Below are 24,920 nucleotides of genomic sequence, written 5' to 3'. Positions count from 1 at the left end.
AATTTTCGTAATATAAATATCCGTATTGTAGTTTTTTCTTTTTTTTTTCATACATTGCAGAACAATAACTTCATTACAAAAATTAATTTTGACAGTTTATCAAAAGATAACTATATTATAAAACCTAGTTTCCATAATGTATAAAATAATTACATTCCAGAAACTAGTTTGGTTATTATTAAGCTTAAAACACTCATTCTGTTTATTAGAATAAATTTACTCCAATAAAAGTCAAAATTGCCCCAATTATACTTATTTTAATAAAGCAATTGTTTTTACAACATAAAAAATACAATTCTAAAAGTGATTAAGTTTATGGTTTGAAAACAAATATTCTTATTAAATCATTTTTAAGATTATGGATTGCCTTGTCACATTTGTAGATAAGTTAATAATTTTTTTTAACGTGGATTCTCTTAATTCTCAAAAACAACTATGTATAAAGACAACAAAGAATTATGAGACGACATTTTACATGGAATTCTACAATTAATTTGGTTAATCTGAAGGCTTTGGGGACAGGCTTGGGGGGCTTGAGAAAATGTTAACTCTAAAAGAACTCTTGTCATGGACAAGGGATTCAGAGACCCAAGAGCCATGAGAAATAACTCCAACAGCTGCATGCCTTTCTCTATAAGACGCCCATGTAACCGCATACAAACCAAAAATGATCAAAGATCCACCTATGATGCTGTTGTCATGAACAAAAAGAATTAAAAACATAAGAAACTTGAAACAATAAAGTAAATTGTTCCAGAATGCTACTACTGGAAACAGAGTACAAACTAGGAAGCATTTACATATACAACATATAATCAAGTGCCTCTTCAATAAGTTCTTACCAAATTAAATCTCATGACATAAATTAAATCATGAAATTTTTTAAAATATTTATATAAAAAAAAACATATTTCAATAACTACAAAAATAAGCTCACTGTAATATACCGGAAAGAGTTTAAGATTCGATAGTCATTTTCATAAGTTTAGGGCTGTTTGGATCTAGAAACACTTATGAGAGAAAAAATGAAATAAGTGATAAGCTAAAACTAGCTTATGCAGCTTATTTGAACTATTTTGGAGAAGTTATGAGAGGTTCTACAACTTATGCATAAGCTAATTTAAACTTATGGGAAAGAATATTTCATTTTTTCTTCTTATTTTTTCCTCCAAGAAGTATTTATGGAGAAATTTATCTAAACAAACCTTAAATAAAGTACATAGAAGCTCTTTCCAAACACCACCTAAATAAATAGCTGATACATCATGATGTTCCATTATATGGTTACATAAATCTACATGCGAAACTATGCATCTTTTCTGGAAAAGAAAACAGTATACTGTGCTGCTTTTTTGAATTAGCATTCACGAGTTAAGTAGGATTATAATCACTTACAGTCAACAATGCATTAAAAAACTAGGAGGTAATAGGACATGTACCTTCCCATGTAAATTGGACTTCCCAGAAAAATTCTGGATAGGAGAGCAGAAGCTCCAGGTTGAAGTGGATTATAAAGGGCGACCATGGCTGGCCCCAAGATCTTGTTGCACCACGTAATGAGTCCATAATTAAGGGCAGATGCAATAAATCCCTGAACAAGCAAGGGAAACATCTGTAAGACTCTGCATGCTAAAAATCCTCCAAAGAAATTGATTAAAAGTTGATATAAATATCTGAGTGTATCAAAGTAAAGTCAAATAAAAATCGCTTAGTTCTAAAAATTCTGGAACAATTAAGAACTGCATTCCTTTCATGACTCAAATAAAAACACCCTCATTCATAGGATTTATTTGGGTAACTTTTCTAAAATCACTTCTAGAAGAGAACAGAGAAAAATGAAATAAGTTTCTCATTAAGCTAAAATTAGCTTATGCATAAGCTAATTTGTAGAAGCATTCTCCTATTAACTTCTCCAAAATCTTATTTTTAACTCATGTATAAGTTAGTTTTAGTTTATGGAGAAACTTCAATTTTTCTTCTTTTTCTCTCCTAGAAGACCTTCTGGAAAAACTTATTCAAACAGGCCCATAACCTCTTTCATTTGTGTCAATTTAAATGTCTTTTGCCCACTCTTGCATGAACAGACAAAATGAAACCATCAAACCATACCAGGGAAATCCCATCATATTCTAATCGTGGTCCAACAAAGAAATAGGTTTTCCTAACAATTCCAATTTCTAAGGCCAAGTCTAGTTGCTTGGGTTACAAAATTGTAGACTATGGTTCATATAAATGGGATATGCAACAGCACTTGGTTGCAAATATTAACCGTGCCAGGGACAAATGCTTTACCAAAGCTTGTTCAGTGATTTTATGCTTGTATTTTTCAATTGTCGGACATGATTTTGGCTAAGCAATCATTTGCAGAACAAAATTCTGGTCATCATTTGGAACACAAACATTTGGTTTCATTTGAATCATAATAGCTTTGCTCTTTGCTTTTTTTCATCTTTAATTAATATCAATAGATTGACAAATGCAAAAAAAAAAAAAAAAAGCCAAAAGAATAAAAAAAAATAGATCATATATACAAGACAGCATAAAATAACTTCGTAACTATATTTGAAATTTTGAATAATGCCATCAAATTTGTATGTGTGATGTGTCAAATCAAAGATATAGTGAACTGCATATGACCTAAGGTTTATAATATGAACTCGTAACATACATAAACGCATTTAAACTACAGTAATAAATAGTGAAAGTTAAAAATTATAAAAATAAAAAAAAATGTAATGGGGATTAATAGTAATTTACTTAAATATTGTCACCAAGTGTTAAATGCAACTAGATTTCAGAATATGCTTGAGGAGTATTGTTTGAAGGTCTACTATGAATTCCCAACAAAAACAGGTTCAGCATTGAATTAGAATCAAAAGTTCAGGACTTTGAAGTTGATCAACTGTCAGTGTAAAATTCTTCACATTATCAACAAACATAAATTCCTATATCATTTTAATAACCAAGAGTTATGAGTTTTCATTTATAGAAAAATCCTTTGAGTGTTTCTCAGCATGAAGTGGAATCATATAGGTAAGCGCAGATAGTGTAAAGTATACTCAGTATATCAAAATTAAATCCAACATTAAAAGCAAAAATTGAGGAAATCTTATAAAACTGCATGCAAAAACAACTTTTCATTTTCCTCAATTGTAAAACTTGGCGCACCTAGATAAAAAATAGTAGTAAAAATCACAATATTGACACCTAAATACTCAAGTGAGAATGCTTCCATTAAAAAATAAAACTGACATTTGAAGTGTTCAAGAATAAAACCACACAAATGATGAATAAAGAACATGGACCAAAATGATCAGAGATAACTAATAATGGCTCATGATAGTGAAGGTTGATGACTCACGGCATAAATTACGGCAATTGTTTCAGACTGTGTCAATCTCCAGTCAGTTGACTCGTTTGTTGCAAAGAATGATGTAGTTACCATCAGTGCAGCTCCAAAGAAGTATGAATATGCTGTGACAGATAGGTTTGCAGGATACTTTTTTAATAATGGAGCCTGAAAATATTTCATGATAATAAATTAAACATTAAATATAACATATATTTCAAATATAATAGAACCTAATATCATAAAAAATTTTAAAACTGAAGAAATTTTAAAAGACATAATTTGAAGAGCGGCTTTTCTGCATATCATTATTCACTCTGACAAGAAGCATGACAACTTTGGGGAGTCATCCAATAATGAAAAATGTGTGAATTTACAATATTTTTTAATGGAGATGAAGAAAGGGAAGTTTTCATTGTGACTGTTGCAGAAAATTATAAATGGAAAGGGAAATAACTAACTCAGTACTGTTAGTCTCTTTCTCTCTATATCTATACCAAGAAATAAAGCATGTTAGATAAAATCAAGGGAGATAAAAATGTAATAGAGAAGCTTCATTATCTTTCTTGCTTGCAAATGAATACACGGGTTCAGAATATATAGGGAACCCTTCCTAAAATACAGCAGAGAGAGAAGTGTGAAAACAGTTGTAAAAAGCAACCAGCAGAGAGAAAATCATGAGAGGTGGCTGGACAGATGTCCACTAAAAGATTCTGAAGATATCCTAAAGATATAACAGAATGCAAAAAGTAAATAAAGGCTAACAAACAAATATTCCCTTTTTGTTGTAATTTTATATACACTAACAGCCCCCCTAAAACTCAAGGTGGAGGTTTGTCACAAAAACTTCACACGTTGAGTTTGCCCCTAAGAACTTCAAATTGAGTAGCAGACAGTGGCTTAGTAAGAAGATCAGCCCATTGATCGAGAGCGGGTATGTGATAAACCAGAAGTCGCTTGGAGAGAACTTTGTCACGAACAAAGAACACATCAATCTCCATGTGCTTTGTTTTGCTGTGGAAGACAGGATTGTGGGCAATGGCCACTGCACTTTGATTGTCACAGAGCAAAGTAGGTGTAGATAAGGGAACTTGAAGTTCCTGTAGAAGAGCTTGAATCCAAGTTAACTCAGCAGAAGCTTGAGCTATACTGCGATATTCAGCTTCTGTGCTGGACCGAGCAATGACGCGCTGTTTCCTGGACCACCAAGATATCAAATTGGGTCCAAAAAAGATAGCAGAACCAGAAGTGGACCTCCTGTCATCAATATCAGAGGCCCAATTAGCATCACAGAAAGCAGTAAGAGAGATGGGACCGTCTATAGCAGCAGGTTGCATATGAAGACCATAAGAGAGTGTGCCTTTTAAATACTTTAGGATTCGTTTGACAGCCACCCAGTGAGAGTCAAGAGGATTAGCCATGAATTGACAAACTTTGTTAACAGCAAAACTGATTTCAGGTCTTGTGAGTGTAGCATACTGTAAGGCACCAACAACAGATCTAAAAAGAGTGGGATCATGAAAGAAGTCATTCCCAGACCTGGACAATTTGAAGTTAGAGAACATAGGAGAAGGAGCACCATGAGCTTCAGCCATATTGGTTTTAATGAGAAGATCCCGAATGTACTTGCTTTGAGTCAGAACCAGAGATTTGTCAGGCAAGTATTTAATCTCAATACCTAGAAAGTAATCCAAGCTTCCCAATTGCTTTAAAGAAAAAATGGAGTCAAGTTGATTGGTGATTTGGTTAATGAGGGAAGAAGAGCTGCCAGTGATAATGATGTCATCCACATAAACTAGAATAAAGATGGTATGAGTTTGATGTTTGTACCAAAACAGAGATGGATCACACTTACTAGCTTGAAAACCAAACTGAGTAAGAGTCAATTTCAAGTTGTCAAACCACTGTCGAGGGTCTTGTTTCAAGCCATAGAGAGCCTTGTTGAGCTTGCAAACCAAAGTCTTATCCTCAGCTTCAAAGCCAGGAGGCTGCACCATGTAAATAGTTTCTTCTAGATTGCCATTCAGAAAGGCATTATTTACATCAAGCTGAAATAGGTCCCAGTTATGGGTGAGAGCAAGAGTGATAATGATTCGAATAGTTATAGGTTTAATAACTATTAGAGAAGAGATTATATTAATAAATACCTTTATTAGTTCTGTTTTAATATTGCATATCTTTTCTATATCTTTTCTGTATCTTTTCTGTTTTTCTGTTTACTGTTACCAACTCATCAAGTTGGCTAGATTGTTAGGTCTATATATGTAAGTGATATCCCACAGATATCATTATCCTATTTTCTAATCATAATACAGTCTATTGATTTTCTCTCAACTCTCTCTCTCAACTCTCTCTCTCATATGGTATCATCGTAAGCACGGTGAGATCCGGGTTTCCTCCCTCCCAGTTTGTGTGGCTTTGCCTTTCGCGCCCTCTTTGCGTGCTGCCTCTGTATCTCGCGCCTCCTTCGCGCGATTCCCTGTTTGCTCGCGTCCTCTCTGTTCGACTTCGCAGCGCTGCTTCGTTTGATTTCTGCTCGCACTGGTCTTGCGCGTCTTCTTGTGATCTTTCTCTCTGATTTGCTCCAATGGCCTCCGCTTCCGCAACCTCCAACAATTCTGTCTCGCACACCTTCTCGCAATCTGTCACATGCAAACTGGATGACAGGAATTTTTTAACTTGGCAGCAACAGGTTAACGCGGTAATTCGCGCACACGATCTGGAACGATTTGTTGTCAATCCCAAAATCCCGCTAAAGTTTCTTACTGCTGAGGATCGTGATGCCAATGCCATCAATCCCGAATACACTGTCTGGGATCGCAAGGATTCTCTGCTGTTTTCCTGGCTTCTCACAACACTCTCCGAACCAATTCAGGCTCGTGTTGTCTCATGTCGTCATTCATATCAGATTTGGGACATGGTGTTTCAGCATTTTCAGTCACTCACCAAAATCAAAGCCACACAGTTACGTTTAGAGCTTCGCACCATTAAGAAAGGCACAAGATCGTGTTCAGATTATCTCCTTCGCATCAGTACTATTGTTGAGACTCTTGCTTCAATTGGCAGTCCCGTTTCACCTAGAGAACATGCTGAGTGCATTCTTGGTGGTCTCCCACCTGAATATGACTCTCTGATTTCAACTGTCACTGCATTTATCAGTCGTGATGACATCCTTTCTCCTACTGAAATTGAGAACATGATTCTTGCTCAGGAAGCAAGACTTGAACAAGCAAAAGCTGCTGTCGTCCAAGAACCCCTATCCATCAATCTTGCTCAAGCCACTTCTGTCCCAACTGGTGTGCCTAACGTCAATTTGGCTTTCCAGCAACCCCAGATGTCAAACCCTTCACCTAATACTGTTCAGAATTTTTCACCTCAGCCCCAAGCTGGCTTCAATAATCATGGAGGACGTGGTCGTGGATCTCGTGGAGGACGAAATCGTGGGTCCACTGTTCAATGCCAAATTTGTCACAAACGTGGACATGAAGCCTCCACGTGCTATCAGCTTTCCCATAGTCTATCCATGGGTGGTTTTCGGTTGCCTTTTCATTCTTTGTTTACTCCTTACCCCACCTATGGTCCCAATTCTCAATCTGGGTATGTGCCTCAGCACCCTGGTCCTAGTGCTACTCCATACTATGGAACTGTTAATATGCTTGGACAGTCTGGTCCTGTCCCATGGCCCTCTTATCCTTTGGGTGGCTCCTTTTCTGGTCCTGGTATTCCACCTCCTGGATTCACCTTTCCTGCAGTAACCTCCAATCAGTCTAGCCATTCACGCACTGCTCCTCCTGCTCAACATGTTCATGCTCCTCCAACTCTTAACACTGCCACCGCATGGATCCCAGATTCTGGTGCTTCTCACCATGCAACCCCAGACCCTCAATACCTTCTACAGAGCGCTCAATTCACTGGTGCAGAACACATTGCTATGGCCAATGGCCAAGGTACATCTATTGCCTCAATAGGTTCTAATATGTTTCAGTCCCCTATGCATCCCTCCAAAATTTTGTCCCTCAAAGACCTTTTACTTGTTCCCAGTTTAACCAAAAATCTAATAAGTGTTTCAAAATTTGCTAAAGACAACAATGTCTACTTCGTTTTCTATCCTCATTCCTGTTTTGTCATATCACAGGATTTGAACGAGACTCTTCTTGAAGGGAAACTTGGTGAAGATGGTCTCTATCATTTTCACCCGCATCTAGCAAAGAAGAAATCCTTCACTGTTGACATTGAGCAGAACTCAGCCTTTCCAAAATCTGATCCTTGTATTTTTCTTTCTGCAAAATGTAATCATGGTGTTTCAAATACCTATAAACAGTGGCACTTACGGTTAGGGCATCCTCATCATGATTCCCTAACTAAAGCTTTACAAACTTGTAATATTCATCTTCCAACTATTAATAAAATTTCTGACTTTTGTGACTCATGCTGTATTGCCAAGTCTCATAGACTTCCTTCTCAACTATCTACTACTGTTTATTCCAATCCACTTGAACTTGTTTTTCTAGATGTTTGGGGACCTGCATCATTAGAATCTAGTTGTGGTTATTTGTATTTTCTAACGTGTGTAGACGCCTGCACCAAATACATGTGGATTTATCTCCTTCGTAGAAAATCAGATGTGTACTCCAATTTTCAAAATTTTAAGGCCCTGGCTGAAAAACAATTCCAAACACCTCTCAAATCTGTTCAAACGGATGGTGGAGGTGAATTTCGCACTCTAATCCCATTTCTTCAACAAGAAGGCATTATTCACAGACTCACTTGTCCCTATGCTCATCATCAAAACGGCACTGTTGAACGAAGACACAGACATGTCGTTGAACTTGGATTGGCAATGCTTCATCATTCGGCCTTGCCACTAAAATTTTGGGATCATGCCTTTTTAACTGCTACCTACTTAATCAACAGACTACCTTCCTCCTCTATTGAATTTCAATCACCCTATAAATTGATTCATAACAAGGATCCAGACTATAAGTTTCTCAAGGTTTTCGGCTGCTCCTGTTTTCCATTACTCAGACCCTATAATCAACACAAAATTCAACCCCGGTCTGAAGAGTGTCTATTCTTAGGATACTCACCTAGTCATAAAGGTTACAAGTGTCTAAGCAGATCTGGCCGAATCTATATCAGCAAAGATGTGATCTTCAATGAAGACAGATTTCCCTATACTGATCTCTTTATTTCAAAAAATCAAACCTCTACCCCTGCTACCTCTGTCTCTATTCTTCCCTCTCTTGTTTGTTCACACAACCCACCTTCCTCTCCTGTGATATCACCTGCCATCTCTGCCAGTTTTGGTTCCTCTGAGTCTAATTCCTTTCCCTCTTCTACACCTGACAGCACTACTTCCCTTACTGTTTCATCCTCTTCAAATTCACCTCCAGCCACAACTCTTAATGTTCACCCTATGACTACTCGCTCAAAAAATGGGATCGTTCAACCCAGAATTAACCCTACACTTTTGCTGTCCAATGTTGCACCAAAAACTGTCAAAACTGCTCTTACTGATCCCAATTGGCTTGCTGCCATGCAAGCTGAAATCACTGCTCTACATGCCAACCGTACATGGACCTTAGTTGAGTTACCTCCTGGCCGAAAACCCATAGGCTGCAGATGGGTCTTTCGTATTAAAGAGAATCCTGATGGCTCCATTAACAAGTACAAGGCCAGACTTGTGGCCAAGGGCTTTCATCAGCAACCTGGTGTTGATTTTTCTGAAACCTTCTCTCCTGTGGTTAAGCCTGTCACCATCCGGATTGTTCTCTCCCTTGCTGTAACCTTTCAGTGGCCACTTCGACAACTTGATATTAATAATGCATTCCTCAATGGAATGCTTGAAGAAGACATTTACATGTCTCAGCCTCCCGGCTTCATTGAACCCAACAGTAAGCATCTGGTTTGCAAACTACAAAAGTCTCTCTATGGTCTCAAACAGGCCCCCCGTGCCTGGTTTGACAGATTAACTTCTGTCTTGCTAAAGCTTGGTTTTCACAAGAGTAAGTGTGATCCTAGCTTGTTCATTTTTTCTACTCCATCTGCCACTATTTACATGCTTGTTTACGTGGATGACATTATCCTCACTGGCAATTCCCCCTCCTTGTTGCAAAAGATCATTGATCATCTCAATGAAACTTTCTCTCTCAAAGATCTTGGTAGTCTAGACTACTTCTTGGGTATTGAAGTTAAAACACTCTCTACTGGGCAGTTACTACTATCTCAACACAAATACATTTCAGATCTTCTTACCAGAGTTAAAATGGAAGACTCTAAGGGAATCTCCACTCCTATGATTGGTGGTCAGCAACTTGCTAAAACAGGAATCTCGTTTGATGATCCTACCTTGTATAGATCTGTAGTTGGTGCATTGCAATATGCAACAATTACACGACCTGAAATTGCCTTTAGTGTCAATAAGGTAAGTCAGTTCATGTGCTCTCCAATGGAGGAGCATTGGAAAGTGGTCAAAAGGATCCTTAGGTATCTCAAAGGGACTTTTAAATATGGTCTTGTTCTTACTCCTGCTCGGTCATCCTCCTTCTTCAATCTTACTGCCTTCACTGATGCTGATTGGGCATCTGATCCCAATGACAGGAGATCTACCTCGGCTGCCTGCATTTATCTTGGCCCTAATCTGGTGTCTTGGTGGTCTAAGAAACAACTGCTTGTTGCAAGGTCAAGCACTGAAGCTGAATATCGTGCTTTAGCTCAAGCCGTCACTGAGGTCTTGTGGATCCAATCCCTTCTAAAGGAACTGAAAGTTCATCTAAACACTCCTACAGTGCTCTGTGATAATCAAAGCACAGTAGCACTGTCTCACAATCCTGTTCTACACGCAAGATCTAAGCATATGGAACTTGACATCTTCTTTGTTCGAGAAAAAGTCATCAGTAAAGCTCTGGTTGTCTCACATATTCCTGCTCAGCATCAATATGCAGATCTTTTAACCAAGGCACTGTCTCCCAAGCGTTTTCTGTCGCTGCGTTCCAAGCTCAATGTTGCTGATCCATCAGATCTGTCTCATCCTCCTTGAGCTTGTGGGGGGTGTATTAGAGAAGAGATTATATTAATAAATACCTTTATTAGTTCTGTTTTAATATTGCATATCTTTTCTATATCTTTTCTGTATCTTTTCTGTTTTTCTGTTTACTGTTACCAACTCATCAAGTTGGCTAGATTGTTAGGTCTATATATGTAAGTGATATCCCACAGATATCATTATCCTATTTTCTAATCATAATACAGTCTATTGATTTTCTCTCAACTCTCTCTCTCAACTCTCTCTCTCATAATAACAGGAGAAAATGTCTCATGAAAATCAAAACCATGCACTTGATGAAAACCTTTTGCAACCATCCGAGCTTTGAGCTTATCTATAGAGCCATCAGCATTTTCCTTGACTCTGAAAACCCATTTACATCCAACGGCTTTGCGATTAGATGGCAGGGAAACTAAATCCCAAGTATGGTTGAGCATTAAGGCATTGTACTCTTGTTGCATAGCAGAGAACCAATTAGGATCAGCAAGAGCTTGCTTAACATTTTTAGGTTCACTATGAGCCAAGAACAGAGATGGATGTAACCGAGGATTATGAAAGTCATATTTAGACCAGGTTTGCATGGGATGGTTATTAATGGTTCTAGGAATACTTTCAGTGTCAGTGGAAGAGGTAGGAGAAGAGACATTATGTGAGGAAGACTCATGAGATGAAGGAGACACATTTTATGAAGAAGACATTGTAGGATTGATTGATACACCTGGATCACCAATTTGAGACGACAAAGGAGGCTGCTGTGAGAGAACAGGTGAAGTATTGCAAGGAGGAGACAAATCCGGATTGAGAGTGAAGTATTGACATGGAGAGACATTTTGAGTAGGACTTGGATGAAACAAATCTGTGTAAGGAAACCTATGTTCATTAAAAATGACATCTTTTGAAATGTAAATTCGGCCAAAAGAAGAGAGACATTTATAACCTTTGTGAGAGTTGGAGTATCCCAGAAAAACACACTCCTGGGATTTGAAATGAAGTTTATGACTGGCATATGGTCTTAAGAAAGGAAAACAAGCACAACCGAATGTTCTTAAGAATTTGTAATCAGGTGATTTGTTGAATAAAACAGTGAAAGGAACATCAAAATTGAATGCAGCAGATGGCAATCTATTGATAAGATAAACTGCAATGGTAAAAGAAAAATCCCAAAATTGTAGAGGTAAGGAGGCATGATGAAGAAGGGTGAGGCCAATTTCAACAATGTGTCTATGTTTCCTTTCAACCACTCCATTTTGATGATGTGTGTGGGGACAAATCAGTCTATGTTCTATTCCATCTGTGGCAAGAAACGAAGTAAAAGCTCGGTATTCCCCTCCCCAATCAGATTGAACACTTTTAATATTGGTGTTTGAATTTATAGTTCAGCCATAGCCTTAAATTGTTGAAAAATAGAGAGAGTTTCAGCTTTTGATTTTAAGGGATATATCCAGGTGTACTTAGAGAATGCATCAATGAAGGAAACATAGTAAATATAACCAGAAAAAGATGTAATGTGAGATAGTCCCCACAAATCAGTGAAAATTAAATCCAAGGGAGCAGAATATACAGTTTGAGACGCAGAAGAAGGAAGTCTATAAGACTTTCCAACACAACAAGATGAGCAAAATTCAGTAACATATGTATTTGATGGGAGAAGGTTACATTGTGTAAGAACAAGCTTAAGAACATGAGAATTAGGATGACCTAGCCTAGTATGCCACATAGTGGAAGAACTAGATACATCAGAACTTTTATTTAAATTGAAATTATCTAAAATTGTAGAGGCTGAGACAGCAGACTGAGAGGGTATTTTAGCTAAAGAAGAGACCAATGTTGAGGGACTTTGGAGCTTTAGATTTGGAAAAGAATAAAGCCCATCAGCACCAACAATACCTTGAAGAAGAACCTCATTGGTTTCTTGAGATTTGACAAGGAAATGATTAGCATGAAACTCAAAGAAAACACAATTGTCTTTAGCAAACTTACTAACACTCAACAGATTTTTGGTGATAAGGGGAACATGAAGAAGATTATTCAACTGAAACTTAAATTGAGAGTTAATAGGAGAAACAAAAAGGGAAGAACCAGAACCATTGATTTGCAAACCTTGACCATTTCCTATGAAGATTTGGTCTGGACCATCAAAATGCTCAAGCTAATGAATGTTCTGAGGCTCACCAGTAACATGAAATGAAGCACCAGAATCAGGAATCCATGAAGAGTTAGCACCTGCTTGAGAAGTATTAGCAACCATAGCACTTGGTGTGACATTGGCATGAGCATCCTGGCTGGGCTGTTTCTGATTAGGATTCACCCAAGTGTTGGAGACCTTAAGATTTGAAGAAGGAGTGACCTACACAGGCTGCAGTGTGGTAGGATCATACAGAACAAGGGATTCTATAGGTTGATAATTAACATCAGCTCTGTAGAAACAAACATTGGCAGTATGGCCATACTTGAAGCAAATCTGGCACTGAAAATTTGCAAATCGACCACCACGGCCTCTGCCCGAACCTCGACCACCGCGACACCCACTGTGACCACCACCTCGATCTCTAAAAGATTCACCACTAATACTGCCACGAGATTAGCCCTGAGTGTAATTAATAGAAGGAGAAAAAGATTGCTTACGGAACCGGTTAGCTCTTGACTCATGAGCAAGAAGAAGAGCTTCCACTTCAGCAATAGGAGGAGTGACGAACTTGCTTTCAGTAACAGAGACCACAGGTGCATATTCTTGAGGCAGACCTTCAAGAACAGCATCAACATATTCTCAAGTGACACAGGACTCCCAACTCCAGCAAGTTCATCAGCAATATTTTTGATTTGAGTCAAAAAGTCATGCATTGATTTACCATCAAGAGTGGTGGAACACAAATTAGTGCAGAGCTGTCGTGCACGAGCTTTAGTTTGAGTATGAAAATACTCATGAACCTTGTCCCACACTTGATAAGAGTGAACGGAGCCAATGACACGTGAGAGAATGGTCTTCGAGAGCGTCGATTGCAGCCATGTGAGAAGCATTTGATCCTGGACCTCCCAGGTTTCATATGCTGGATTAACAATATCAGAATCACGATCAGCATCGGTCAAATACCGAGGTGGAATTTGCGGATTAACCAAAAATCGTTGAAGTTTGTGGGACTTGATGACTGGTTCGATCTGCTGCCTCCAGTAAAGGTAATTTGAATCATCAAGTTTTTCAGCTATGGATTGGAGAAAAATTGTGAAAAGGGAGAGAGATTATTTGATGTTGCCACAGAAGAGATGAGGAAGGAAATTTAGGGTTCTGGTACAGGATCAGAAGGCTCTGATACCATGTTAGATAAAATCAAGGGAGATAAAAATGTAATAGAGAAGCTTCATTATCATTGTTGCTTGCAAATGAATACACGGGTTCAGAATATATAGGGAACCCTTCCTAAAATACAGCAGAGAGAGAAAAGTGTAAAAAAAGTTGTAAAAAGCAACCAGTAGAGAGAGAAAATCATGAGAGGTGGCTGGACAGATGTCCACTAAAAGATTCTGAAGATATCCTAAAGATATAACAGAATGCAAAAAGTAAATAAAGGCTAACAAAAAAATATTCCCTTTTTGTTGTAATTTTATATACACTAACAAAGCATGCTGCAGGTGAAATATGAATAGCCCAATAACAATTAATAAATTAATGACTATTCCCTATAAGTCCCCCTCAAGTTGGAGCGTATATGTTAATCATGTTTAATGTGCTGCAAACTGACAGAAACCTGGTATCTTATTTGTTGTAAATAAGAGTATATTAAGAAATTTGATATTATTTTATAATCTTTCATTATTTTCTTTAGTTTTTTTTCTTTTCATAGTTACCTGCTTTAGAAACAAATGTATCTCTATAATAGGATAAGAGAAGAATGTAATTTGTGTGAAACAAATTAATGAATCCCTCTCTTTCTACCTAGTATCAGTGTTCCTAATCTTGGGAGCTTTGTTTTCGCTGTCCTAAAATAAAAATAAAAATTAGAGCTGTTGCAACTCACTCCACCGCCAGTGCCGTTGAAGTCGACAATGAGCCAAAAAGAAGTGTCCATTGTTGGTGATCACAATGGAAGAGATTGATCATCTAAAAATGATTATTGCATCTATGAGTAAGTCCTCTGGCTCATGTACACTGTCCATGAAGGATAAGAATTCTTTCAATACTTCTAACTTCATTTCTCAAAAAATTTGGATTCTTGATTCTGGAGCAACAGATCACATGACCTCCTTTACTTCACTCTTTGCATCATATTCCAAAACAAATGTCAAACAATTCATTACAGTTGCTAATGGAGATAAGGTGCCTATTATTGGCTCTAGCAGCATTCAACTTAAGCCGTATATTTTCTTCCATAATGAATTATATGTCCTGAAATTGGCTAACGGTCTTATTTCTATACAAAAGCTCACCATAGACTTGAATTGCTCAGTGACATTTTTTCATTCCCATCATTACGTTTAGGGCCTAGCCATGGGAAAGACGATTTTAATTGCTAAAGAGCAGGATGGGTTATACTTCCTAAAGCAAAAAAAGAATGAAGACGAGAACATGGAGTCAAACTCAAGCCACCATGTGAAGACAGATACTTGGGCCATGTCTCAAATATGGCTTCAACATAAGAGACTTGGACATCTTTCTTTTAGTCTTATTAAATCTTTGTTTCCGCATTTGTTCACAAAAGTTTTTGTTGAATCATTAAATTGTGATGTTTGTTAATTGTCTAAACACCATTGTTCCTTTTTCCAATTAGTGGTAATATGTGGGGACTTGTTATGGAATCTATCTCTAAGGCTAAATGGTTTGTGACATTTATTGATGACTATACATGGGTATCATGGACATACCTTATGCAAAATAAATTTGAGGTTGGTCAAATATTTGTCAATTTCTTCCATCTTTTTAAAATTCAATTTGATAAGTCCATAAAAAAAATAAGATCTAATAATGGTATTGAATATGTGAATCATGATTTATCTAAATTTATCATTGATAATGGTATTGTAAAAGAACTTACCTATGTTAATACCCCTCAACAAAATGAGGATGCAGAAAGGAAAAATTGTCATCTCCTAGAAGTTGTCAGAGCTTTTCTCTTTTAAATGTTTGGTTCCAACACTTTCTAGGGAGAAATTGTCTTAACCTCCACCTATCTTATAAACAAGTTACCCACTCGACTCCTTAGTGGTGTTAGCCCTATTGACTTGTTACAGTTATTGGTTCCTTCTTTTTTATCACCCTCAAAGTCGTAAATTCTTTGTTTCCACGGATGTCACTTTCCATGAAAATGAGTTCTTTGTCTGTCCTCAACTTTAGGGGAGAAAATTTTAGAACCCAAAGATTAGTCTTGCTTTGAATTATTACCATTTTTGTGTTTACCGGATGTCCAAAATGAAGAAGAGGAAAATAATTTTTTTGGCATTAAATATCAAAGATAGAAAAAACCCACCTTAGTTCTACAACAAGAGAAATCGTCTAACTCAAAGGTGAGTGATCTTGAAGGTAATTTGAAGGATGTAAGGGTTAATGATGATATTCCAATTGCTTTGAGTTAAGGAAAAAAGATCTTGTGTTAAATGCCCTATTTCACAGTATGTCTGTATTGACCATTTGTTTGCTCAGCCTCAAAGTTTCATTGTTGTCATTGATTAAATAGACATCCCAACTTCAATCCAAGAGGCTATGAGAGAAAAGTACTATATTCTAGCCACGAAAGAAGGCATGAAGGCATTAGAAAAGAACTCAACAAGGGAGATTGTAAACAAACCCAAAGACAAGAAAGTTGGAAGGTGCAAATGGAAATTTACAGTGAAGAACAAAACTGACGGGACACTAGACAAATACAAAGCAAGATTGGTAGCAAAGGGATACTCCCAGACTTATGGGACAGGCTATGAGACCTTTGCACTAGTGGCAAAGATGAATACAAATTGGTTATACTTTCTCTTGCAACTCATTTTGGTTGGGACTTACAGCCATGGTTGTCAATCTCTAGTGACAACTCGTAAACTCGTACGAGTTTACGAGTTTACAAGAGCTTACCTGTACAACTCGGAGGTAAACTCGTTTTTTAGTGAACTCGGAGCAATCTCGGTAAACTCGGGTAAACTCGTGTAAACTCGCGAGACTACCTCCGATATTAAGAGTTCACCATTTTTTTTTTCACTTACACAAAACGCACTTTTTGTGTTGTGGGTTAGGGCACTTTGTCTCCTTTTCTCCTCTAACCTCCGCAGCGCCTCTTTCACGACTCTTTTCTCTTCTCCACGCCTCACCTCAGCTCCTGACCTCCGTTCCTCACCTCCGCGCCTCAACCACCTCCTCTGCGCGACACCACCTCCGCGCGCGACACCTCCTCTGCGCGACACACCTCCGCGCGCGACACACCTCCACGCGCGACACACCTCCTCTGCGTGCGACACACCTCCTCCGCGCACACCACCTCCGCGCGCAACACCTCCTCCGCGCGACACCACCGCTCCTCACCTCCGTTCCTCCGCGCTCCTCGCCACCGCGAGCGCAACACCTCCTCCGCGCCGCACCACTGCTCCTCACCTCCGTTACTCATGTGATGTCTTAGTTTTTTATTTGTCTATTTTTAAGAACTTGTGTTTTGTCATTTGTGTGAACTTTTGATCTTAAATTTGTGTTAAGAACATTTATTATTAATGTAATTTGCTATTTGGGAGTTAAAATATTCAATTATTATGTTATTTTTATTTATTTATTTATTTATTTATTATTGAGTAATCTCTTACGAGTTTACGAGACGAGTTTACGATACGAGTTTACGATACGAGTTTACGGAGCCTCCACGAGATTACGTAAACTCTCGAGATTGACAACCTTGCTTACAGCAATTTGATGTAAAAAATGCCTTCCTAAATGGAGATTTAGAAGAAGTTTACATGTAAATTCCCCCAGGATTTAGAGCATCAAATTAAGAAAACAAGGTATGTAGATTAAAAAAGACCTTGTATGGACTCAAGCAATCTCCACAGGCATGGTTTGGGAGATTTACCCAAACAATGATTTCTTTGGAATACAAACAAAGCCAAAGGGATCATACTTTGTTCATGAAACATTGCTTATGTTGTGAGTATAGCTACTCAGTTCATGCATGACCCCGAAGAAAGGCATGTGCAGGTAGTTGATAGGATCTTTCAATGCTTGAAGTAAAGTCTAGGGAAAGGATTATTATTTAGAAGATACACCATGTCTATGGAGATATATACTGATGCAGATTACGTAGAGTCAATCACAAATAGGAGATCTACTTCTGGATATTGCATGTTCCTGGGAGAGAATTTAGTGACTTGGAGGAGTAAGAAACATAATGCAGTTGCTCAGTCTAGTGTAAAAGTTGAATTTCGAGCCTTGGCACAAGGCATATGTGAAGGGCTATGGATGAAGATTATTCTTGATGACCTTAGAATTAAAATAGAGCTACCTATAAAGTTGTTTTGTGTCAACAAGTCAGCCATCAACATTGCTCATAATCCACTTCAACATGACAAGAACAAGCATTTTAAGATAGACAAATACTTCATCAAAGAGAGGTTGGACAGTGGTCTTATTTTTACAGCTCACGTCCCTATAGAACTTCAAGTGATAGATGTACTTACTAAGGGACTTCCTACTAGTAGATTTCAAGAGCTGATAAGTAAGTTGGAAATGATTGATACCAACTTGAGGAGTTTTGTAAATAAAAGTACCTTGGGAGATTTGATATTATTTTATAATCTTTCATTATTTCTTTTAATTTTGTTTATATTCATAGTTACCTATTTTATGGACAAATGTATCTCTATAATAGGGTAGGGATGAATGTAATTTGTGTGAAACAAATTAATAAAATCCTCTCTTTCTACTTTATTAGAGAGAATGAGAAATTTCTCTCCTATACAATGCCTAACTTGTAGAACTTCAAGGGTTAGCACCTCCCAATGACCAAATGCCCTAATTCTCTCATGAAATGGTAAGATATCTCTCCCTCTCAACCCGTATTCTTATTTATAGGCAACACAACTTAATTCGTCTAATCTCTTCCCAATTGACTAACTAAATCCCTGATTAACAATTACTAAGAAGTGGTAACAAAAATCTAATACTACCAAGCACCTAACATAAACATAGTCTATTCCATTCTTATTGAGTAATTTGGTGATGTCTGCAAGTAGTACAAGTAGTTCTCCAATTTGCACATACATAGTAATAAGAAGTTTTAGTCAATTCTATTCATACAGAAAATGACAATCAACCTTGTTAAAAGAGAGAAACAATGGTCTCCAAATTGCTGCACTACTTATTTTTATTTTGGCTTTTACAATTTTAGTTTCTCTCATTTTGCACTCTATTACGTACATTATTCACCCCCTCTACCAGTGCTGAAATAAACAATTGAATATTGTGGTGTTCATGAGATTAAGGTGAAGAGGCTGGAGGGAAAACTACAAAAGGTGGGTGAGGCTGCAAAGCATACTACTGCAGTAGAAAACAAAAAAAAAAAAAAAAAAAAGAAGCTAAACGGTATACTATGTGATGGAAATCTAATCTTCAAAGATCCCTTTGGAAGAGGTAAAACCAAGAAGGGTGAAGGTTGATCCATAGGAGGGTTCAAACTTGAAGACCATTGGACCTTTAACTAGGTCCATAGTTAGGAGGCTAGAGAAGACTTCTACAGAGGAGGTGTTTCTTAGACTTATGCTTAATATGAGCATTGAATATGATTCCTCTTTTTAGTCTCATAGTCTCTATTGTACATATCTTGTATAATTTGAGTTCTTGTACCTTGTATTTATAATAGATACTTGTATATGTGTATTTTGCCTTTGTACTTGTAAGGTACCTTTTCCTTTTCTTATAGGTCATCCCTTTAGGATTTAAGGGTATGTATTAAGGGTCATTGATTTTCATATTTTTAGTAGTAGAAGTGGGGTGACATATAGTAAAGTGTGTAGGTGAAGCTAGCAATTAGGCCTGTAGTAGGCCTAGATTAATTTTTACATATTGGGTTTGTTTTGCTCCATTTAATCCAAGGAATTGATTTAGCTAGGTTTCACCCTCATTAGGTGAACCTAACTAAACCAATTCCAACATTTTTGGATTGGATTAAGTGAAGGAATACAAGTTTGGCCGCCTAACTCTTCTAGCTTCTCCCACACACTTGGTTAGCTTGTGGTACAAGCTTCTAGCTTGGCTTGCTCCACATGCTTCGAAGCTTAGCTTGTTCCATAAGCTCCCAAGTAACTAGGACAGCTAGCTTAAGTGTAAGAAGGCTAACCATAGTTCTCCTTAAAATATGGTTAGACTAGCTTGCACCATAAGTCACCTCTCTATATAAGCCTTTTCTTTCATTTTGTAAACACTTTTGATGATATATTTGAGAGATTGCCGAAATTACTTTTGAAATTCTCTCTTCCAAAAGTCTTAAACCTCTTTGATATTCATCCAATTCTCTTATCCTCTTCATACAAGAGTGTGGTGAGAATTGAAGTGGTTAATCTTCTCCCAAGGAGTGACACCTCTTGAAGAGTGTTCTTAACCTTCCTAGGTGAAATCCGAAGTCTCATCTTCCATTGGAGGCTTTGGAAAAGCTTAAGGAGATTCAAGGAGCCAAAGATCTAGGGAGGAGCTTGGAGAAGAAACCAACATCAATCCGGTTCTTCAACAAGTTTTCCATCAATATGGAAGTAGAAAACAAGGAAGAAGTTAGAGGGAATATGGTAGTAGAAATGGAGGCGGAGGAGGATGTAGATGGGAAAATGCACGGCCATGTGTTTGGGGAACTAGCTAACAGTAAAGGGAGAAAGGTCTCAAACCATAAAATTCATAAGGGAAAGTTGACAAAGTATTCATAAGAACCTTGGACAACCATATCACAAAAGCTAGCAATTGTAGTCAAAGAACTCAAGGCCTTATAAACCCTAACCCTATACTAGAAACTCAGACATCCAATGTAGAACTCAACTCCAATACCTTGCAATGGGTTCTAACATCCCACCATGCTCCACATCCTGGTTGTGTACCAATCCTAGGTGAACACTACAGTGTCAGCACCACCACTTATGTCGCTTGTCTACAGATAAGAGACAAGCTTAAAGGCTTTGATACCGATTGATAAGAACCTTGGGAGAATCATACTACAAAAGTGGCCATTATAGTTGGAGAGCCCAAGGCTTTATAAAGCCTATTAAGTTTTGAGAGAGAGAGAGAGAATTCTGAATGTCTTTGTATATTTTGAAATTGTAAAAATGTAATTGTATCGTACAACATAAAGGAGCAAGCTATATATATAGCCACTCCAGAAAGTGGTGAAACTAACAAAACAAGCTATAGCTATAAGAACTAAAACGTACAATACAAGTTACAACTGTAACAACTAATAACAACATAATGAAAAAATACAAAGTAAAAGTCTACTCTAATACCCCCCTACAAGCGAAAGAGGGGAAGATTCCATAGAATCAACCACTCTAAGCTTGTCCCTTAGAGCAAGAGACTGAGTAGGATAAAGTGCTTTGGTTAAAGTGTGAGCAGCCTGATCAGATCCAAGAACATGAACAACTTGTAACTGTTTGTTGATAACCCCTTCTCAAATGAAGAAAAGATCTAACTCCATATGTTTTGTTTGAGCATGAAGAATGAGATTATGAATGAGCAACCGTGCTCATGTTGTCACAACAGATAACTGGAATGGTACGACATACTTGCAACTAGGATAATAAAGACTGAATCCAGGATGTTTCGGTTGTTGCAAGAGCCAAACTTAGATACTTTGCTTCTGTTCTTGATCTAGCAACAACAGTTTGTTTCTTGAACCACCAAGAAACAAGGTTAGAACCAAGAAAAGAAGCAACACCAGATGTAGATCTTATATCATTTGGATCACATGCCCTATCAACATCACAATATGAAGAGAAATAGGAGACATAGTTGCAAGCTGTAAATGACGCCCCTAGGAGATGGTCCCCTTTAGGTACCTTAATATTCTCTTGACTGCTGTCTAATGGGGTTCTAAAGGTTGAGACATAAACTGACAAACTTTATTTACAAAAGGTGCTAGTTCCCTCAGGTCACTGTAAATGAGTTCAAGAGGATGATTATAACAAGATGTACAAAAATCCAAAAAAATTTTATTAAAAAAGTACATCTATTGAATATAATGTGTTGTACATCAGCACTAGGATGTCCTAGTTTGGAGTGCCAAATGGCAAAGGGAGCAGATACACTAGAAACAACATTAACAGAAACATTATTCTGAGTAAAACTCTTAGGACTACTAATAGAAGATGCTACAGATGTAGGAACAACATACAAAAATGTAAACTGGTACAAATCATCAGCACCGACAGTACCATGAAGAAGAACTTCATCAGAACCCTGTGATTTCACCAAACAAAAATGAGAATAAAACTCAAAATATACAGAATTATCTTTGGCAAACTAATTGACACTCAACAAATTTTTGGTTTTTTGAGGTACATAAAGTAAATTATTTAGAACAAAAGAGATTTTAGGATTAATAGGTGATACAAAATTTGCAGCACCTGAAGAATGAATGTCAAAGCCCTGGCCATTCCCTATTAACACCTGATTTGGTCCTTCAACAGGAGTGTGATGCTGTATGTTTTATGAAACATTGGTAACATGGTGAGAGGCACTAGAATCAGGAAACCAGTGTGCCTGTGGAAGGGAAGCAGCACTAGTTAGCATGGCTTGAGGTGCTTGAGAAGGCACAGGTGATGGTTGCTTGATCCATGTCATAGATTGAAGATGATATTGTGGCATACTTGGAGCAGGAGAAAAATACAATGAAAATGGATACACATGCAATTGAGATGACAACCATGTTGTAGCAGTATCAAGTGCTATACCTTGAAATATAATTCCCCTCAAATAAATGATAACACACTGAAGCAATATGACCATATTTATGACACACTTGGCATTGGATGCTGGAGAGACCTCTGCCACCAGTTCGATCAAGATGATAACCAGTACAGCCACCGTGATAAGAGCATCAACAAGAGATTGAATCCGAAGAAGAAATCCAGAAATTAAATTGTTTTCCAAAGTAATAGTACGAAGTTCAGTGCATAACTGACCTGCTCAAGCATTTGTATGAGAATGAAAGTAGGCATGAAGTTTATTCCAAAGTTGCCACAACGATTTGCAACCTATCACTTGTGCAAGCATTTTGGACGAAATCGAAAATATTTACAAAGATATCACGAGATGGCTACAAGTCTATGACCCTGAAATATACTCCCTAAAATATCTTTCCCATTTACAACAGGTTTCTACAGAACCTATAGGAGGACTGCTGACAACTTGTATTGGATAGGAACGAAGAGGATGGTTCGGAATTTCATTGAGGAATGCCATGTTGGTCAAAGGAAGAAATACTTGGCAATATCTACAGGTTGTCTTTTACAGCCACGGAACATACACAAGTTAATATGGGAGTAGGTGTCAATGGATTTCATCACTTGATTGCTCAACTTATAAGTGATTAAAATCCTAATTTTGTGAGCAACTTTTGGAAGGAGCTGCTCAAATTGCAGGGCATCACATCACATCACATAAGTAATAGCGATAAGAAATGACAATGAACACTACCATTTTTTTTCTTTTGCATAATGCTCCCAGTAATCAACAATCAATTGAAAAAAATCAAAAGATATGAACCTGAATGGCTAGAAAAGCAGCCATGCACATGCAGTTCCCTATGAAGCACAAAACCCCGAGATGAAAATGGTCTAATCCGAGATCCATCAAACCACCAATTAACCATCCAGAAGGCTCTGGTTGACCTTTGGCACTTATTTCACTATGTGATACAAAGTCCGTTTCTGAATCCCCAATCAACGCTGGACCACGATACAAAACCATCAACACAGCCCCGAAAACACAGGTAAAAGTTCCTCCAACCTTAGCCAGACCTTCATATCTTAGTAAGTTCACTCTTTCTGTACTGCACGAATAAGTTCATCAAGGCGCACATTACTCTACGTCAAATTGCACGAATAAGGTACATCTCAATCCAACCAATGCACAAATCGAAAGGAGACAGAAACTGACCCCATGATTACCGCCATCAGAAAAGTAAAAACTGGAGTGGCCGGCTGAATTGCAGCAGCATAAGTTGGATTAGTATAGCTTAAGCCAATAAGAAACAAAAGATGGTTGCCAAAAATCCTGAGCATGAACGAAGAAGCAGCAGCCAAAACAGCATTGCATAAATAAAACAACCACAACAAGCACAGAAAAAACGTGACCATATCACCAGACCAGAACCTCACCCGGTTAATCCAAGAAAGAAGAATGACAGCAAAAGGCGTTTGGTCAAAGGTGGTCGCGTGCGCCTGCAAACAAGACACGGTTAAGAAACCGATGCATTGGGAATAAACGAAATCCGAGGTACCTTTCACGAACGAAAGCGAGGGGAGCGAGAATGGCGAGGGCAATGAGATCGCGGAAGACGCAGAAGACGATTTGGTTGACTCCAACGTTGAGGGCCAATTTGGTGATGACGTGGTAGCCTCCGTTGAATAACTGCACCATTGCCATGGCGGTGTGGGCCTTCCATATCTCACCCCCTGAAGCTGAAACTGCCATGTCTCGAGAGTGTTCAAGAATTGGGGATTTTGTTGTTTTGATTGCGTTGAAACTTGAAATTGATTGTTAATTAAAGTACAAAAACGAGTGTTGGCATTTCTTAGGCGGGGAAAACAGCTCCAATCTCTATGCGATTCCGTGCCTGCACGCACCTCTTAGAGCACCTGCAACGGAGGCTGCTTATAAACAATTTCCTATGCCACATCACTGTCATATCCGCTTTGACATATTTTATGAGTGGCTTAAATTGTTACTTGTAGAAGTAACTTTGCTAAAATTTAAGCAACTCATAAAATAGGCCAGAGTTAATGTGGCAGTGATGTGGCATAGAGGGTTGCTTATAAGCAACTCCATTGTAGATGCTCTTAGGGCATCTCCAATGGAAGCAACTCATTTGAGTTGCTTCATGCATTGGAAACTGAAAAAAGTGATTCCTAGTGTGCCATGTCAGCATTAAGCAACTCAAACAGAAATTTACTCCAATGGTAAAAAACTTTAAGAAATTCAGCTTTTAGAATTTTTTTTCAAATCATTTATGAACCAAATTAAAATTTTAATTAAAAAGAACAATTGCATTAAATAAAAGAAAATAAATTATGAGAAAAAATATATAATAAATAGATATTAAAAATAAAATAAAGCAATAATAAATATATAAACATTATACAAAATTAATTTTTTAATTTTTTAATTTTTTAATTTTTTAATTTTTTAATTTTTTAATTTTTTAATTTTTATTTGTTATTTCTTTAAACCCTCTTTTTCATCTTCTTCACGCATCTTCTTCTCTTCCGTAAAGGAATTTTTCATTTTTTCTCCCCCTTTCCTTTTCTTTCGGTGGAGTTTCAAACACCGTCTACCACCGTTGCTGCCCCTACTGCCGTCGCCGCCGCGCA

At 37.6% G+C, this 24,920-nt stretch overlaps 2 protein-coding genes across 3 annotated transcripts; one reads left to right on the top strand and one right to left on the bottom strand.

Annotated features, from left to right (window-relative positions):
* Positions 1–376: 376 nt before the first annotated feature.
* On the bottom strand, positions 377–24,187 carry LOC109814559 (WAT1-related protein At4g19185). Of its 2 annotated transcripts, none has more exons than XM_020379018.2 (7): positions 23,831–24,187; positions 23,709–23,771; positions 23,488–23,604; positions 23,095–23,380; positions 3,362–3,517; positions 1,440–1,591; positions 377–691 (listed from the first exon to the last, which is right to left on the bottom strand). In XM_020379018.2, exons 1-7 carry the CDS (start codon positions 24,022–24,024, stop codon positions 499–501), a joined length of 1,161 nt encoding a protein of 386 aa, XP_020234607.1. In that variant the 5' UTR covers positions 24,025–24,187; the 3' UTR covers positions 377–498. The 2 variants fall into 2 exon arrangements, with proteins under 2 accessions (XP_020234607.1, XP_020234608.1); XM_020379019.2 differs by having other exon boundaries at positions 23,488–23,531; positions 23,831–23,901.
* On the top strand, positions 6,546–7,776 carry LOC145958317 (uncharacterized). The gene is made up of 2 exons (XM_083075245.1): positions 6,546–7,296; positions 7,485–7,776. The coding sequence occupies exons 1-2, from the start codon at positions 6,546–6,548 to the stop codon at positions 7,505–7,507; spliced, it is 774 nt and encodes a 257-aa protein (XP_082931371.1). The 3' UTR covers positions 7,508–7,776.
* Positions 24,188–24,920: the final 733 nt, after the last annotated feature.

This window comes from Cajanus cajan, chromosome 5, assembly GCF_000230855.2.
Source record: "Cajanus cajan strain Asha chromosome 5, NIPB_CcT2T_4, whole genome shotgun sequence".
NCBI classification, from domain to species: domain Eukaryota; kingdom Viridiplantae; phylum Streptophyta; class Magnoliopsida; order Fabales; family Fabaceae; genus Cajanus; species Cajanus cajan.
Note: the sequence above shows the minus strand (reverse complement) of the source record. Positions and strands in the feature narration are given on the sequence as shown.